Genomic DNA, 16,533 nt, shown 5'->3' with positions numbered 1-16,533 from the left:
CTAATGCAAAGTCGTGAGCCTGCGAAAATTTCTATTTTTGTTAAATACTTTGCTGTCGGAAAAATGTGTATCTATTCAAGTGAAACCGGCTGTATTTACACTCAAACATACAAATGCGCACGTCTTTGCGCAGTTGATTTGGTAATTACTTTACTCACATGAGGGAATATTCGAGAATTGCATGTGGAAACCTCGGAATATATAAATAATAATAAAATAAACGCAATATATCAAGATTTTCCATTTTACGCACTTATCTGCAGTATTCAGTATTCTTTGACCATACATATGTATGTACATAAACAGGCCTGTATCTACTGCACACTCGCTTTCTTAACTCTTTCGTACATACTTACATACATCTCTGCGTACTTACGTACTTAGCATTAGCATTAGCATTACTTTTCTTTTTTTTTTTTGTTCTTTTGCTCAAATTTGTACTGCCAGTTATGTTTAAGTAAGAATGACAAAAAGCATGTACACATATCCTCGTTATTAGTTCAAAATGCTGCCTTGAATATTTTGTCAGTTATTTTTTGTTGTTAATATTCTATAAGTATATTCTCAGATACCAATAACCTGAATGTTAGTTTAGCTTAGCTTAGATAATTTTAAGTGACAGCCCCACAAGGGACCACACTTACGCAAATAAAAAGAAGGGAATTAATGAACAGAGACGGTGGGTGAACAGAAACGGTGGGTCTTTAACAGACAGTTACTGAGTTATTTAGATAGAGTACGAGCCGAGTCGTTCGATCAGGCAGAATTGGAAGCTGCAGCCTAAATAGCTTAAGAAGTCAGGCCAGAAGGACCTGGAAAACTGAGCTTTTTACAAAGCGCTCAATGAGCTGACTTTGGAATTCCCTTCTACTTAAACAAAACGATAAGTAAAGCCACCCGAGGCTGTCGAAGAGTTTTTGGTCGAACATGGGGTGTGAACCCCAAATTAATAGCATGGCTATCCCGCACAATAGTCCGCCTGTTTGTAACTTATACTTCCATAGCCTGGTGGCGTAGCCTGCAATTTCACGTCGTAAACAAACTCAAAAGATTGGCTTTACTCTCGGTTACAGAATCAATAAGAACTTGTCCTATGCTAAAGGAAATGTTCTTTGGAAGGAAATTTCCGGTTTAAATCCCATACCGAGAGGTCTGCTAAAACGGTTTACCTAAATGAGATCCCAGATATATACACTGGTACTCAGATGGACCACAGATAGAAGGCAGAGCAGGTGTGGTTGTCTATGGAACTGGCACCAAGCTTTCTATCAGGCCGAGGTAAGGGGTTGAAAGCACAATAAGCATATTTATGCAGGGTCCCAGGACACTGCAGTAGGTCGCCGGCGAACTAGCTAGGGAAAGCTAAACGGCTCAAAGTTTGTACTTGTGAAACCGGAACCATTCTGCTAACTTATTTGGACTTCCTCGAGACCCATAATCGAATCGTGGGTAAAACTCAGAACGCAGTAGCTAATGGGTCTTAGACAAGCTTAACTTTTTGTTTACCCTTTTTCTAGGAAATATATAAGTATATCTTTGGAATATAGCCAACATCAAGCTGCTTACTGGTTACTTAACTGGTCATAATCACCTGCGCTCTCACTTTCGCCTTATTGGCCTATCCACAGAGACACGATAGCGTCTTTGCCTCGAAGAGGAGGGAACGTTGCAGCACGTTATGTAAAATTGTCCACCATTGGCCAGACCAAGACTGCAACACTTCAGTTCTTCCACAGTCGAAGCCCCTGGTATCCGAAATTCGTCTGCTAATAAACTGTTAGAATTCACTAGTGAGGTTGATAGTATCTTGGGCCGTCAGAGTTAGCAACTGTCATAGGGATACTGAAGATCTTCTAGGTTTTCTATATATCGCACTCTCCCAGGCTGACAATAAAATTATAGTTTAAAAAACTAAAACCTGGTTATTAAACTTTCCATTCGTACTGTCATCAGGTTACTTTAAATAATGGAAATCGCTGCATCTTTTAGGCGCATCAAAAAAAAACGAGAGAGCTGTTTCATTTTGAACCATTCATTATTTTCTATGCAAACTTGGCATTCGAGGTCTCACAATCATGTTGTTTGTTAGGTTAACTGTCATCTGTTAAGCTTTTGCTACATTCGCAATTTCCTTTGGTAGAAAACGCAACACTGGTTATTATTTCAGAAAATTCTATGTGCCTACATTACACTCGACTAGAAGGAAAATTTCCCATTTATTCTTGAATCTTTTTAGTATTCTCGGATTTCTATTTTTGGTAATTTTGGACATTGAGCCTAGCCTAGCAAGAAACATTCAAAATCATAATGGTACAAGCCGGAAAAATACAGCTATACATACACACTTGTATATACATATGCACGTATTTGCTTAGATATGGATGGACGTTAGGGTGGTTCTAGTTCTTTGCAAAAAGAGATTGATACATATGTTATGAAAATATTAAAACATCTGGAAAAAATAAGGGCACAAAGGGCTCATTTCGAACGTAAAGGAGTCTATCCTAGGAACCTGTGTGTGCCTTTGCTGGAGCGGCCTCGTGTTCCAAACAATCAGCTGTGAGTTGAATTAATTTGGTTACTTAAAAATCTTGTACATGGACAGTTTTCCAACAGTCGTATAATTAGCGCTCGATCTGAGTAAATGTATATTAGGGTGGCTAGAAATGCATGTGATAAAGTAAAGTCGGAGTTTTAATGCTTTTTTTTTTTATAAAAATATATTCAGAGCGCTCCAAGCGCTCAAGTTTTTCCATGTAGTTTATATTGGAAAAAAACAATTTTTCGTAGAAATTATAGAGAAATCTTGAAAATCAATATTTTTCTATCGGAAAACTTCGTTTCTCTTCAAGAGACTTCCAAAAACAATACCCTTTTGTTTATTTAACCATTTTCTATTATTAACAAGTTTTTATAGGACCACTGAAAACCTCAAAAAATTCAATGGCAGACCCATTTAAGGCTTCTAGGGGTCTCTTGAAGAGAAACGAAGCTTTGCGATCGAAAAATATCGTTTTTCAAGAACTCCATAGAATTTCTACGAAAACTTGTTTTTTCCCCATACAAAATTCATGGAAAACTTCGAGCGCTTAGAGCGACCTCTAAATATTTTTCGATTTTAAAATAAAAAAAACAGGGGTATAATTTTTTCGAAGTAGAACAATCTTAGGGGGTAAGAGTATAAAGATTCCGACTTTACTTTTTTTCTTGACCACCCTAATTTACATACATATCCATCTTACCGACCCATAGTTTCCCATTGAATATCAACCAGTCTGGGGCGCTTCATAAATCCCGGTCCCGATTTCCGCCGCCACTCAGACTTTCTCGGTTAAAGCAGATCTCTATTCTAGCGGACGGGACTCAACAACATATGTGAGCTGCACAATTTTAAACTTACATTTTTTTTTTTATAAATCTTTTTTTATTATTTATGTTTTTCAAGGTTACAGGTTTTCCGAAAATTATCCTGATTTAATCCCCCAATGATCCCGAACTACATATTTATATCAAGTAGCAGCGTTGCTAGAAGAGCTGATTAGATATGTTTTTCTTAGTACTACTTCTGAATTCGTCGCAAATTTTGCGCATACCGGGAGCAAAGATGTTTACAAGCAAAAAAAAAAATCCATATGTGCTGGTACACCCTAATGTATTTATGCAGGTACATACAATTTTATTCGCACATGTTTTTCAGCGTAAACAACCCCAAAGCTTGGCTTATTATCTCTGGCGCACGCTCGTTTACCGCCGAAAAAAAAAAACAGAACTGTCCAAAGTCCAACCAGGAGGACCTTGCTTGAACTAAGTACAACTAAGTATAAGTTAATGTGAATATTTTTTAATTCACTTATTTATGTTAAGTTTGTGTTACATGTTAACAGCTTTATAATCGTTTGACGTCAATTGATTTGCCGCGCGAGACACATTTTTGCGGTGGTGGAGAAGATTTCCTTAGTAGCAGCTCGGAAGCTTATCAGACAGTAAACAACAGCGTGCGCTGCAGCTACCACATCCAATTGGACTTTCAAACTGGCTAGAGACAAAAACAAGCATGCTCGTACAAATATAAAATTTAATCGATTACAAATTAATTAATTGCTGAATTCCTCATCGGGCACGGGGGGGGGGGGCGCATAGCCCCCATAGCTTCATGCTACTCATTAACGAATTTGCTGTTACGCATTTGAGTTGATTAGCTTTGTTGGTCAGAGTAAATATTTGTCTGCAATGCATAACAAAATATTTTTATAATGACGCATTTATTTGATTGCAGTTGTTTTTATTGCCATATAAGAGGTAAATAAGTTGCATTAATAAAATTGTTTTAAAATCAACTTTGTAAATTTCATTAAAAATATTTCGTGAACTGAAGATTAAATTTTTGTTCGGGAGGGAAACAGGTTACAATAGGGGTCACTGCTAGTGGTTACTCGGCTCCTAGCGAAAGAGCGCATTAGTTTGCTGTATATCGCATGCAAATTGTCATTTAGAAACTTCTTCCGAAATCAAACTGAAAAGCTACGTCAGTGTCAGTGGTGTACTTACTTTTAAAGTAAACCATAGGCAATCAATTGTCCAACTACCTAAAAACCCCAGCGCATCCCTCTACGCGACCACTATGCGCTCTCCCACGTAGTTGTTTTCTATTTGAATGATTTATTGATAATTAATAATTATAAATATGTATTCGATTTAACTATGTACGCGTCATAATCCAGGTCAAGCGATTGTCCAACAAAGTACACAAATAATAATTTTTTTTTTCCTTATTTTCTGAGTACTCATTTACCACGTATACAATTTCGTTCGCGCTGACTTCTGTAAACAATGTTTGATGAATTCGAAAAATATATATTTTTTTTATAATAAAATCTATATTTAGTTTAATCAGGCCCTAAGTTAATGTAAAGTACTCGTTTACACACTTTGCTAATTGCTTTGTCGTCAGAGATGCTTACATTCATACATATGTACATAAGTATGTAAATACTAGGATGCTCGATTATTCGACTTTTTTCAAAAACCGAGTTTCGAGTTATTTAAAAAAGGCAACTTAAAAAACAGGTTTCCAATTTTTAAATTCAGAAAAAACCGGTTAGGGCGGTTAATTGTTTCTAATTTTTCGTAATTAATAACTTTTATGTCACTTTCCACAAAATAAAAAATACCTATAATGAATTTACAGCAGTTTCATAAATATAAATTAAATGTAAATTAAATGAAATTGTTCGATAACAAAATTATGATTCATTCGATATGCGAACAATTGGAAAAAAACAAAAACAAGAGTAAAAACCTAGTCAGTCACCCTAGTAAATATTGCTTACGTATGTAAATACATACTAACACAAGTTCTGGACGACTGATAAGAAATGTGCTTCTATTTAGAAAGGAAAATTCTAAAATCTATTAAAATACATACATACATACATAAATTAAAAGTTATAATAACTATACGACACCTAAATTTTGGCAAGTTGTGACTATTTATTCTCGACAGGCAATGGTCAACCTCCGATAATATTTCTGCCATGAAAAATACCTTCTCATAAAAATACAATCGCCGTTCGGACTCGACGTAAAGCTGTAGGTCCCTCCTCTTTGTGTAACATCAAGGCGCACGCCACAACTCGGAGGAGTAGCTTGGCCTAACACTAGCAAATCGAGAGCTAAATTTGACCATAGATGCAGGTTTTCGAAAAATTTCGGCCCCCTTTATTGTTATTAAAAATTTTACGTTTAATTCAACGGAATTTATATTTAGCATGTTTTGCATACATATGTATGTTTGTGCTAATGGTAACCTTTATTGCTTTGTTATATGTAGAAAAACGCTCCACGAATTTATAAATTTATGAATCACACAGGGCGGTTGGGTTAAGAATGTTAGTACTTCACTAGACGAGACATATTGGAATGGTTTCAACCCAGCCCATTTCAAGACTGAAACATGACTGAAACATGACTTTAAGGCTGTCCATGGTTTAAACCAAGGAATTGTATATAATTTTCTTCCAGAGAATTATTAAGTTTCAGTAATAAAAAGAAATTCGAAGTTTTTAATGTACATATTATTCGTACTTTGTAGAATTGTTTGCATTCGAAGAAACCGCCACATCTTCTCCCTCCCGAATTCATTCCCCCGCCATTGCCCGGTTTTATTGAGCCTCTCTGCCTGGCAACCCTGGTGCTGGGCGTTATTTCGTTGAACCCTTAAAATAATCTTAAAATTGTTACCGTGTAAGTTGAAAATTCTAGGGCGTAAGAAATATTTTAAGCGCCCTTTTCTAAAGTATCTTTTAAAATTAGTCTGCTTTTTAAACAATTTTTTGGAGAACTAAATTTGTTTTTTAAGGACAGATAAATAATAAAAGTTACTTGAGTAAACGGCGCTAAGCGCAATTTCGCTAGTAACCGCACCGGCCTTACGACCTGCACTAGGCCACCCGAAAAGTTAATTTTAACCGTTAGAATGTTTTCAAAAAAGTTGTTTTTTAATTTTTAATTCAATTGGTCTTAAAACTTATACATACGTTAATGTTTTATTTATTTACTGTATTTAAATGACATACAACGCATGCGTACATACATATGTATTTATTTAAATTGCAATATTATATAATAATTCTTAATATAAATACATATGTGACGGGAAAAGTCAAAAGGGATTTTGGGGGGTCACGTGATAATTTCGCCAAGGCACGTTTTGTGTGAAATTTGCAATGCAAACACTATGAACTTACATGCCGACGAGGTGGTTTAGCGGCGTCAAAAGAAGCAAAATATTTTTAATAACTTTTACGCATAGAAGATGCCGCTCCGGTGAAACCATATTGCGAATCAGCACCCATGGGTGGGCAACGAAAGCAAGAGCACCCACGAAGAAAATGGAAGGATAAATTGCAGCGCACATCCACGAAGGAAAGAGGCAATTGGCGCAGCTTTTTGGTCTCGGCTCAAACCGACTAACGGTTGTATTGCCAAATAAGAAGAAGATGGCGAAGATGATTTTTTGTATTTAAGTTTTTTTATAAATTCACTTCAAAGATGGATGAATTGCCAAACAAAACATTAAAGTAATTTTTCTCGAACCGTAGGTCCCTTTCAACTTTCTCTGTCACATATATATACACATTCATAGATATATATAATGTATGTATAAACTACGAGTAGTTAAGTAATTTACAAAGTACAATCTTGAAAAATTTTATGACGAACAACAGATACAATCCAGTGTATAGAGTAGTAGTTATTTAGAGAATACATATGTATATATGTATATATTTATGTACGTACGTATAATTCTAACCTAATTCATCTTCTACATACAGTGCTGGTCACTTGAATAGCGCCCCCTGTTGAACAACAGCATTGACAGTTTTCCTTTTGTGTATTAATTATTCATAAATTTTTTATAAAATATAGCTTATAGAGTACAAAATTTATAATTCAAAAAATATCCAGCAAAATTTTTACAATGTTTTAAATAAAATTTTTATTTTTTTTTGAGTATGCATTTCTCAAGTACCTACAAAATTGCACTGATTTTTGAGGATTTTTTTTTTGCCCATATTAAAAAATTTGCGGCCAAAAACATTACAAAAATCAACGCAATTTTATAGAAATTTGGAAACTGCATATTTAAAAAAAATTCTAAAATTCTTTTTAAAAAAGTATGAAATTTTGATGAAATTTTTCCGAATTATTAAACATATGTAAATTTTGTATAAAGTTTGAAAATTGGATTTGCATGGTTTTTGTTACAGAATATGGGTGTGTTAGGAAATGCTTCAAGCCGAAGCATCAGTCTACTTTATTTCTAAACTATAATTAGTGGAAATGCCTTATTTACGCAACTGAGTTCCAATTCGACATTTGACCGTGAATGCGCATATTGCACATTCCCCTCAATTATAGTTCAGAAATATAATTTTTATAAAAAAAAATTTATGAATCTTAAAATAAATAAAAGAAAACCAGTACTGACGAACAAAATGGGCGCTATTCAAGTGGCCGGCACTGTATATATGTTTTTGTATTTGTGCGTACGATTGTTTTATTGTCAATTTTATTTATATTGTTTAAAGCTGTAAGGAGATACCTTTTTCATAAACATAAAAAAAAATCATGGTATCAAAAACTTTATTAGAATGTCAATGGCACAATGGCATGTTGCTCAGTACTACTCTTTTAATTTATTGGTATTTTGCTTTCTCACAAAAAAAATTGCATTTCTTCAGCGCTTAATACTAAAACTTAACATATGTACTTAAGTGGTTTTTATCTTTAAGTTAAATTATATTTGGCATAGGTTCTGCACACTTTTTGGTATTTTGAAGCTCAGCATTTACTTTCTTATTTCATGTTGTTTTTTTTTGTGGGTAAATACTAAGTTTTTGCTTAAATTCTCTATTAATGTAATTAAACAAAAAATCGTGCAGAGCAGTTAAACTCTTTAGAAAAAGGCACACGCATTGTCAGTATTTATATTTGTAAACCAGTTGCTCTGGCAAGCGCCACGATCATTCTGTGCGCTGAATGATCAGCTCGATCTTGTCACCGGCCGCTGCTATCAAAGGCACTGTCAGGCAACAATCAAAGTCCTGCGTTTTCATCTCATTCACCTGCATGGTGAAAGTATTAACTCATTTTCTTCAGCAAATAAAAATTTAAACCAAAGCGAATCACTAACCTGCATAATTCTATCGAACGGCTTTAGTAGGCCACTCAAATCGGCCGGTCCACCAGTGCGTATGCGGTTGATGAACACACCGCGTTCGTACAGACCATCCGACACCGAAAATCCATAATCATCGTATACCTTATCTTTTTTCAATGTCACATGGAAGACACGATGCTTGCCATCTTTGCTGCCGCTGGCCGAAGTCGCGTCCGTATTCGAGGAGGGACTGCGTGGACGACGCTGCACCTTGGCATATATGGCCTGTGGCTGTGGCAAATTAGCAGCATCTAGATGCCCACCCGCCATAATGCTTGATATTTCATGCGCGCGCAATATTTTCAAGTCAACCGTATCGCTGAGATTTTGCAAAATACTTGTGGCATGCGACAGTGGCATACCCTGCACTGAATCGTCGTTGATGGCCAGCAGTTGATCGCCAACTTGAATTTGACCGTGCTTGTGTGCGATGCCGCCTAAAGGAAGAGAAAGTTTGGCAATCAAGGTATTGGTGGGCGTGTATGTACATATGTGCGTATTCTGTGTCATTCACCTTCCACAAGTCCACTTATGGTTATCGGCTTGCCAATATCCTCGCTACCGGCAAGCGTTATGCCTAACAAGCCGCCTTTTGGCTCCAGTCGCACGGTGAAGATAATCTGATGAAGACTGCTGCCGCTGCTCTTGCTACTCGAGCTCGTGGCAGAGCCGTATACCTTATTTTCCATGGGTGGTGGTAAGGCACTGCAATCGGCACTGGAAGAGGAAAAACAAATTTTCTTTTAATTAAGACAATTTTCTATATGATAAGGGATACTCTTTAAAGTTTTGAGGCCCAAGTCTGCGACTAGAAATGCCAAAGAGATTACTTGGAGAAATTGAAGTGAAAACGTTAAAAATAGCCATGAGTCCTCAAGGCTTAGATTTAAAGGTTCAGACCAGAAACTATGCGATAAGAAGCGCAAGTCATTCAAATTACTGCTGCTGATTTTCCCAATAATATAGAGGCCAAGAAGGGCTGTATGGAAGCTTTCTCCCATACAGCCAACTTGGAAGTCTAAACCTGTCAAGACTACGGGTTGAACAACTGCAGAAATGTACGGAGGCTCCACAGCGTTGGCTAGCGTTAACCCACGGTAGGTGATTTGATAAGAATATATTGTGGCACTTCAGGGATTGGTCAGATTTGTTTATTTATCCAGGGATTTCAAGGTTACGGATTGTTGGATCTAAGAATTCGATGTGGGTTGCTTTAAATCCTTTTGCAGAGTGTAGTCCTATAAGCAAAAGGACTGTGTAGGCATTGTTTTCCTTGAGCGAGCTTTTAAAAACGTATTTCTGGGGCTGTCATTAACTTCCTGGATATGCTGAAAGTCACATAGTTATCTGCTATTCGACGCAGAGTCGGGCATCTCATACATCGATAAGTCTTTGGCTATTCTTAATGGTTGAAAAGTATTATTAGTACAATTTTGTTGTGTTTAGTGCCAAGCGCCATAATAGGCTGCGTAGCGAATCGACTAACAGAGCTGGATTATTATTTTATTTCTAATTATGACAACCTCGAATTCTAAGATCAATGCGTATTGTCGGATGGTTTGACTACATCTTCCATAAGCAGCATTCGCTAAGGGGAGGACCAAGAAGGCTGTAAACCAAGACCAAGTCAAACTTTTCATTGATGGTCCAAAGTTCTAAGAAAGTTAGGTAAAGTTTTAAGAATTCCCAATAACTTCAACATCTTTGATTCGCAATTACTTAGCCATGGACCAAGTTGGTTACCTTCGAAAGTAAAACCTTTCAATAGGCGAACATTTATTTTGTTCATCAAGCAGCAATTAAGGTCCTTGGTTACTTGCTCAGAGAATGTATGATGTCCCTTTCGTTCATATAAGGCTCCTTCGCTATCAGGCTGATATGGATTTAAGGTCCACAGCGATACCGCATCTCTGATGAGTTAGTAGGACAGGTTATACTTAAAGAGTTCATGAAATGTTCCCATACAAAGACAATGCCTTCACTTCGACATTTCATGCATCCGCAGTATCAGTGACCTATTGGAGAACTTTTCCTACTCTGACGACATAGAAATTGTTGCTCCAATCATCGTGAATGAGCTTGCACAAGGATATTAAAAATTTCATGTCAATAGGTGGTTATATGTAAATCTTAGCTAGAAATCTTGGAAGGCGAACATTGGGCAGGTCTATTGTGGAATATCTTGAGAAATACCCATTGTGCTTCGCCAATACAGTTTTCTCAGTTTGGTATTTTCTTTTCTGAGCACTTCCTTCGTTGTGTTAGGACCTACCGCAAGAAAGGGCTAAGCTCCCATCGGCTTCTTCATTTCCCAAATTTTCCACGTGTCCTGGATAGCATCGTTCTCACTCAGGGCATTAAGCTTCTCTATACACCCCAGGATCAATGAGGATTTTACCTCGAAAAATGAGGGAGCCACCCGAATATCACCTAATATAAAGATACTCCCACTTCGATAGCCCTCTCTCGTGAAATTTAGGGAAGTCCACTTTGTTTGGGCCTTAAAAGCAGACAACTACAAACATCTGAAAGAGAGTTGGGGGAATGGGATTAATATTGAGTCATTGTGAAACCGCATTTTGAAGTCACAGGAAAATTTGAAGTTCATCTGACGGGCAAAAATGCATTGAGTCATTGTGAAACCGCATTTTGAAGTCACAGGAAAATTTGAAGTTCATCTGACGGGCAAAAATGCATTGAGTCATTGTGAAACCGCATTTTGAAGTCACAGGAAAATTTGAAGTTCATCTGACGGGCAAAAATGCACGAAACCTAGTCACCTTTAAAACTACAGTACGGGAGATTGACATACTATCTTCAATACTAGTCAACACATCCTTGTTATTTGTCCGGTCGACTAAAAACGCTGTCGTAACTAACTTAGTCGTTAGATTGCGGCGAATCCTTCACCAAATTCTGTAATTGTCGCTATTTTATCTGACTTAAGAAGGATAAAACTGTAGTTAATTTTCACTCACCTCGCATAGCGGTCCAGATCGTAGCCGGTAAAGTCCTGATAATTGTTATCCTCATTGTCCGGTAGTTCCGTGGTAAGACTTTGTGTGTTTTGCGCTGCAAAGGAACGTCCCATCGCCGACGTGTTGGCGCTCCAAGTATTGCAGGCATGTTGATGATGCCGCATTTGCACCGACTGCAAACTACAGTTGTCATCAATGCCGCCGCTGCCGGCGCCGCCGGGAGTGTGGAAGAAATCTGGTTGCGGTGTCGTAGACTTCAATGACAAGCAATCGTTGAACTTGGACGTAACATATGCCGCTGTGCTGTACAGCTCATGCTCACTCGGACTAGCCGCACAATTGCTATAGATTGGATTTGGCATTTTTTGTTGCGCATCGAACAGAAAGTCCGGCAGCATAACGCGCTTCACTGTCAGCGTAGTAAAATCAATGGCGGCTGTGCTCTCCTTCAGCAACGAGTCTACATTGTAATGTTGCACGGGATGATTATCCACTGCTAAGAGAATATCGCCGCCACGTAACGACCCAGTACGATGTGCTGGACTGCCGGGTTTCACATCGGATATAACAAAACCACCGTGACTAGAACCGTTCACGCTGATGCCCAGTCCCGATTTGCCCGCGCGCAACAACTTAACATTGTACACACCGCTTGACGGTACCACCGAATCGGCCATGTCGATTTCAATCTCCAATTCCAACCAATTAGCTGCTGGCGATTGTTGTGACTTCTGTGACTGTAGCGTGCGATTCTCGCCCAATAACTGACGCATCGTCTGCACGTCCAAATTGTACATTTTATTAATGGCCACAATGCGATCACCCTTCTGTATGGAACCACTGCGATCGGCCACCGAATCGGGCAACACTTGCGCAATTGTGACGGCGCGTCCGCAAGCAGTCGCTGGGCCAAGTACTATGCCGGAACCCTGACTGCAGTCCAGCAGCACAGGAAATGTTTCAGAGCGACAAATGCCAATGGCGCTGGTGGGATGATGCAGCGACGTCCCAAGCCCTACGTTCATGCTGCTGCCAACTCCAGTCGAAGATGCGCTGCTGCTGCTATTGACACCATTGCTGCTGCCACTGGCGCTACTACCGCCACTGGTGCTGCTGGCTGTGCCACTGTTGCTGCCCGTGCTGCCACCGCCATTGCAGCTGTTGCCGCCGCCAGCGCAGACTCCAACGTTAGCACCTCCTCCGCTGCCGCCTCCACCACTGCCACCACCCCCACCTTCCAGTGGCAGCGAACTTTTTCGTACAAAACGTTGGCGTTGCCGCGACTTGCGTGACTCCAATGTGCTGAAACCATACTTCGGACTGCCGAGCGTTGTGTGACCTAAAAGCACCAAAGTGTGAAAAAAATATATAGCGCGTAGAAAATTAATAAAATACAATGAAGAAAATGGAAAACTGTTAAGTGAAAATTATGGCGTGTGCGCGCCTGTGTGTATGAGTTGTGCGTTATGTGTCAGTTTAGTGAAAGTTCTTTTCACTTCCACACAAACTTGCCCCCAAACGCTATTTTTAGCGACCCCATCAATATTGTTTAATGGAAATTAAGTGCTCACCCGCACGCGAACACGTTTATGAGATTTTAAAGATTTTCAGAAATTTTACAATGGCTTTCTACGCATTGCACATTCAACAAATTTCAGCCATTTCTGGTGTTCCATCAATGGGTGAACTACTCGGCTGTAACAAACATTTCGTTCAAGCTGATTCAAAAGGCTAAACGCTCTCGATATTCATGAACTAATAAATATTTCAATAAAAGTGGAAAATACAAATTTTCTTCATGTATCAGATGTATTCATACATACATATGTAAAGCATTTATGTTGGATGTTGAATACGTACAGATTGATGCTATTACTAATAATCCCTATAAGCCAAAGAGTTATGCACGTATGTATGTGTGTACGCTTGTGTATAGGAAGGAAAGGTGAAAGCTCATTAAATTCATATGACAACTTTAAATTCCTTCTTTTTGTCTCACGATCTTTACCATGTAACCCTTTAGTACATTTTGAGTCATTTTTCAATATCTGTCTCTTAAAAAAATTTTATTTTCCATATAATTTTTAGCTTTGTGCTTAAATAGCGATTCCTGTAAATGGCATTTAAAGCAAATATTTAGGAAATGACTCTTCATGATTATGATATTAAAACTTTTACTTCTATGTAGATATACGTATTACACTGTGCCAAATAAAATTTCAAATTTTTTCTTTCGGTCCGATATGAAAATTTCGTTGTCGGTCACAGGCAAATAGTTGCGGCTAAGGCCTATTGAACAGGTAGTATCAGCTGATTTGATATATTTTTTTTTTTCAAATTATTTGGTCTCGAAAATGTCAAACATTTCTTCTCAATTTCTTCTCGAAAAAATTCTAAATTTTTAAAATATATTTGCATGTGAAACCTTTTTCCATACAAAACAAGCTATTGAATAGCAGCTTCGGTCGCTCAACTCAGCAGCACAAACGCTGATTACTGGGCCTTGCAAAGGATGGGTCAATGCTTCGAGCAGCAAACAAATTTATTAAGAAAGAAAGTGGCAAAAATTTGTATTTTTTTCAATATAAATTTTGTATTTTTATTTCTTTGTATTCACTGATTTTTATTTGTTTTACTTTTGATCTAAAAAAACGTTGAACTTATTTTGCTTTGCTCTTTTCTAAATAAAAGCTATCATTACTGTTAATAGTTTTATTATAATTTTTGGTCATGAATTTGTATCAACATTTTTATTTTCACTGTAAGAAAGCTATGTAAAATAAAACCGGTTTATGCGGTTTCTTCTTAATTTCAAAATCTGGAACCGGGTTTTTTCAAATTGCAATTTTTCGAATAACTCGAAACCGCTGGCAAAATATTTTTTTTATTTTCACTTTTATTTCAACATAGATTGATTAAGGGCCAAATTCACAGAGCGTAGTTTACTCAGAATCGGCAGATTTTTGTACTGAAATTCTGATATATGTGTTGTACTGAAAATCTGCAGTTAACTGTTGATTCTGAGTTACCTACGCACTGTGAATTCGGCCCTAAAAGAAAAATACTGATAAAAATAAAATATTTCACACAAACAGGGTTGAAATTTTGAAATTCCAAATCCCAATCACGAAAAATAATTTGTTGAAATGTTTCAATACAAGATTGCTGCATTGTATCAAGCTTTTGACCAATAGCCCAATATAAAAATGCACAAATCATCACAATTGGTACAAATGTACCAATCGAGTGGCAATGCCTTATTTATGCAATTAAAAAAAATATATATTCAAAGAACTTTCGTAAAAATTTCCAGTTTTTAATTAGATTCTGAGTATGCAGTTTTGTAGCCCATTGAATTCTAATAGAATAAAGTACAAGTTTCGAATAGATACAAATTTCGGTTATTTTTAGAATTTTTAAAAAAGCTCGAAATTTTTACGAAAGTTTGTTTAATTTTTTTAATATTGCACAAAGTTGGTAACTTGGATTTACACGGGGTTTGTTAAAGAAAAAAATAACCAAAATTAAATAACAACAAAAATAATATGTTAAAACTTGGCAAAAAGTAGTTCGGCTATAATAATTTGACCACTGTATGTATTTTTTTATATATATCTAATTGGACATGCACATTGTACATAAAGGTATGTACATAACAAAATTAAAAAATAATGTATTTTTTTTGCCTTTTTTCAAAGTACATTTTCCCTTTTTTCAAGTTTAAAGCCCTGGTTATTAACATCTTTTTATCGGAGACGCTACATTTCGGTACTATTTTTCTATACATATGTATATTAAAAATAAAAACCAAGATCGGGTGCTCCTTCTTCAAGCCATCGCCACTTTTAATTTAAATAAAAAAAACTTGATTATATTTGAATACCACATATTTAGTTGCCTTTTCCTTTGCAAAAACTACAAGATTTTCAAATTTTTTAAGTGGCTCTAACAAATCTAGCCAACTAAAAACGACGCAGTACTTAGAATGGAGGCAAACAATTTCAAATTTCTCCACAAACGAGCATCTAACATGCTAAAAACAGATTATCAACTTAATAACTATAATTTTATTTATGCATTTGCATCATTAATTGCACACGGAAAAGTAATAAAATTCAACAAAAGTCCCCTATTTCCCTACAACTACTACATTACATAAATTTGATCAAAAGAAATGTTGGGAAATAAAAAATTAAAAATAGCAAATTGCTTTATGCTACACCGCTTGCCACACTCGAAGTGTGTCTCTCCCCGATTTAATGGAGTTCTTTTTCGAAAGCACAAACTTTGAAAACGTAATCTATGGGCTTCTGCTTGCATGGCACAAACTCCCACATCTCGATAATGTGTGCGACTGTCCACTTTGCTTTCTTTCGCCACAATACGTTTTCATATGCTGCATTCACTTATGTATCTAGAATGTTGTTGGGAGCATGTTATTTTATGATCAGCAAATGTCAGAAACCCATATTGACATAAGTCAAATTGTGGCTGACTGACGCCATGCTAACACTTAAGCTCGCAGGCGATATGATCATTTTGATGTGGGCGCCATTGCTGAGTTGGCTTTATATGCATCTTCTTTCATTTTCACGATTTTTCCTTTGGAATTAAGTGAAAGAAAAAATGATGAAATTGCAATCGGATTAAGGCGCTAAGAAGAGTTGGTAATATTTTTTTAGTTTAGGTTTGCTGTTTAACCAAGTGTTGCAATATATACATACATATATGTTTTTCACAACCTAACGTACTACGCCGCGTATGCGTAAAATTACTTTGCGTGATTTTTTGAAGTGAAACTTCTTTAGCGGCGGTTGGTTAGTTGGGAGTAAA

At 37.0% G+C, this 16,533-nt stretch overlaps 1 protein-coding gene and 1 long non-coding RNA gene across 2 annotated transcripts; one reads left to right on the top strand and one right to left on the bottom strand.

Moving 5' to 3' along the window:
• Window positions 1-3,564: 3,564 nt before the first annotated feature.
• Window positions 3,565-3,978, top strand: LOC108369154 (uncharacterized). Its single transcript, XR_001848464.1, has 3 exons — window positions 3,565-3,640; window positions 3,698-3,818; window positions 3,885-3,978. It is a non-coding gene; the product is annotated as an uncharacterized LOC108369154 (long non-coding RNA).
• Window positions 3,979-7,815: 3,837 nt separating this feature from the next.
• Window positions 7,816-13,039, bottom strand: LOC108369155 (glutamate receptor-interacting protein 1-like; the record flags this gene model as incomplete). Its single annotated transcript, XM_017624160.1, has 4 exons — window positions 7,816-8,627; window positions 8,696-9,159; window positions 9,237-9,439; window positions 11,701-13,039. Coding segments are annotated over 4 exons (2,108 nt in total), but the record flags the coding sequence as incomplete, so codon positions are not given.
• Window positions 13,040-16,533: the final 3,494 nt, after the last annotated feature.

The sequence above is a fragment of the Rhagoletis zephyria genome, unplaced genomic scaffold, assembly GCF_001687245.7.
Source record: "Rhagoletis zephyria isolate East Lansing unplaced genomic scaffold, Rhagoletis_zephyria_1.1 Rzeph_scaffold_03516, whole genome shotgun sequence".
NCBI classification, from domain to species: domain Eukaryota; kingdom Metazoa; phylum Arthropoda; class Insecta; order Diptera; family Tephritidae; genus Rhagoletis; species Rhagoletis zephyria.
Note: the sequence above shows the minus strand (reverse complement) of the source record. Positions and strands in the feature narration are given on the sequence as shown.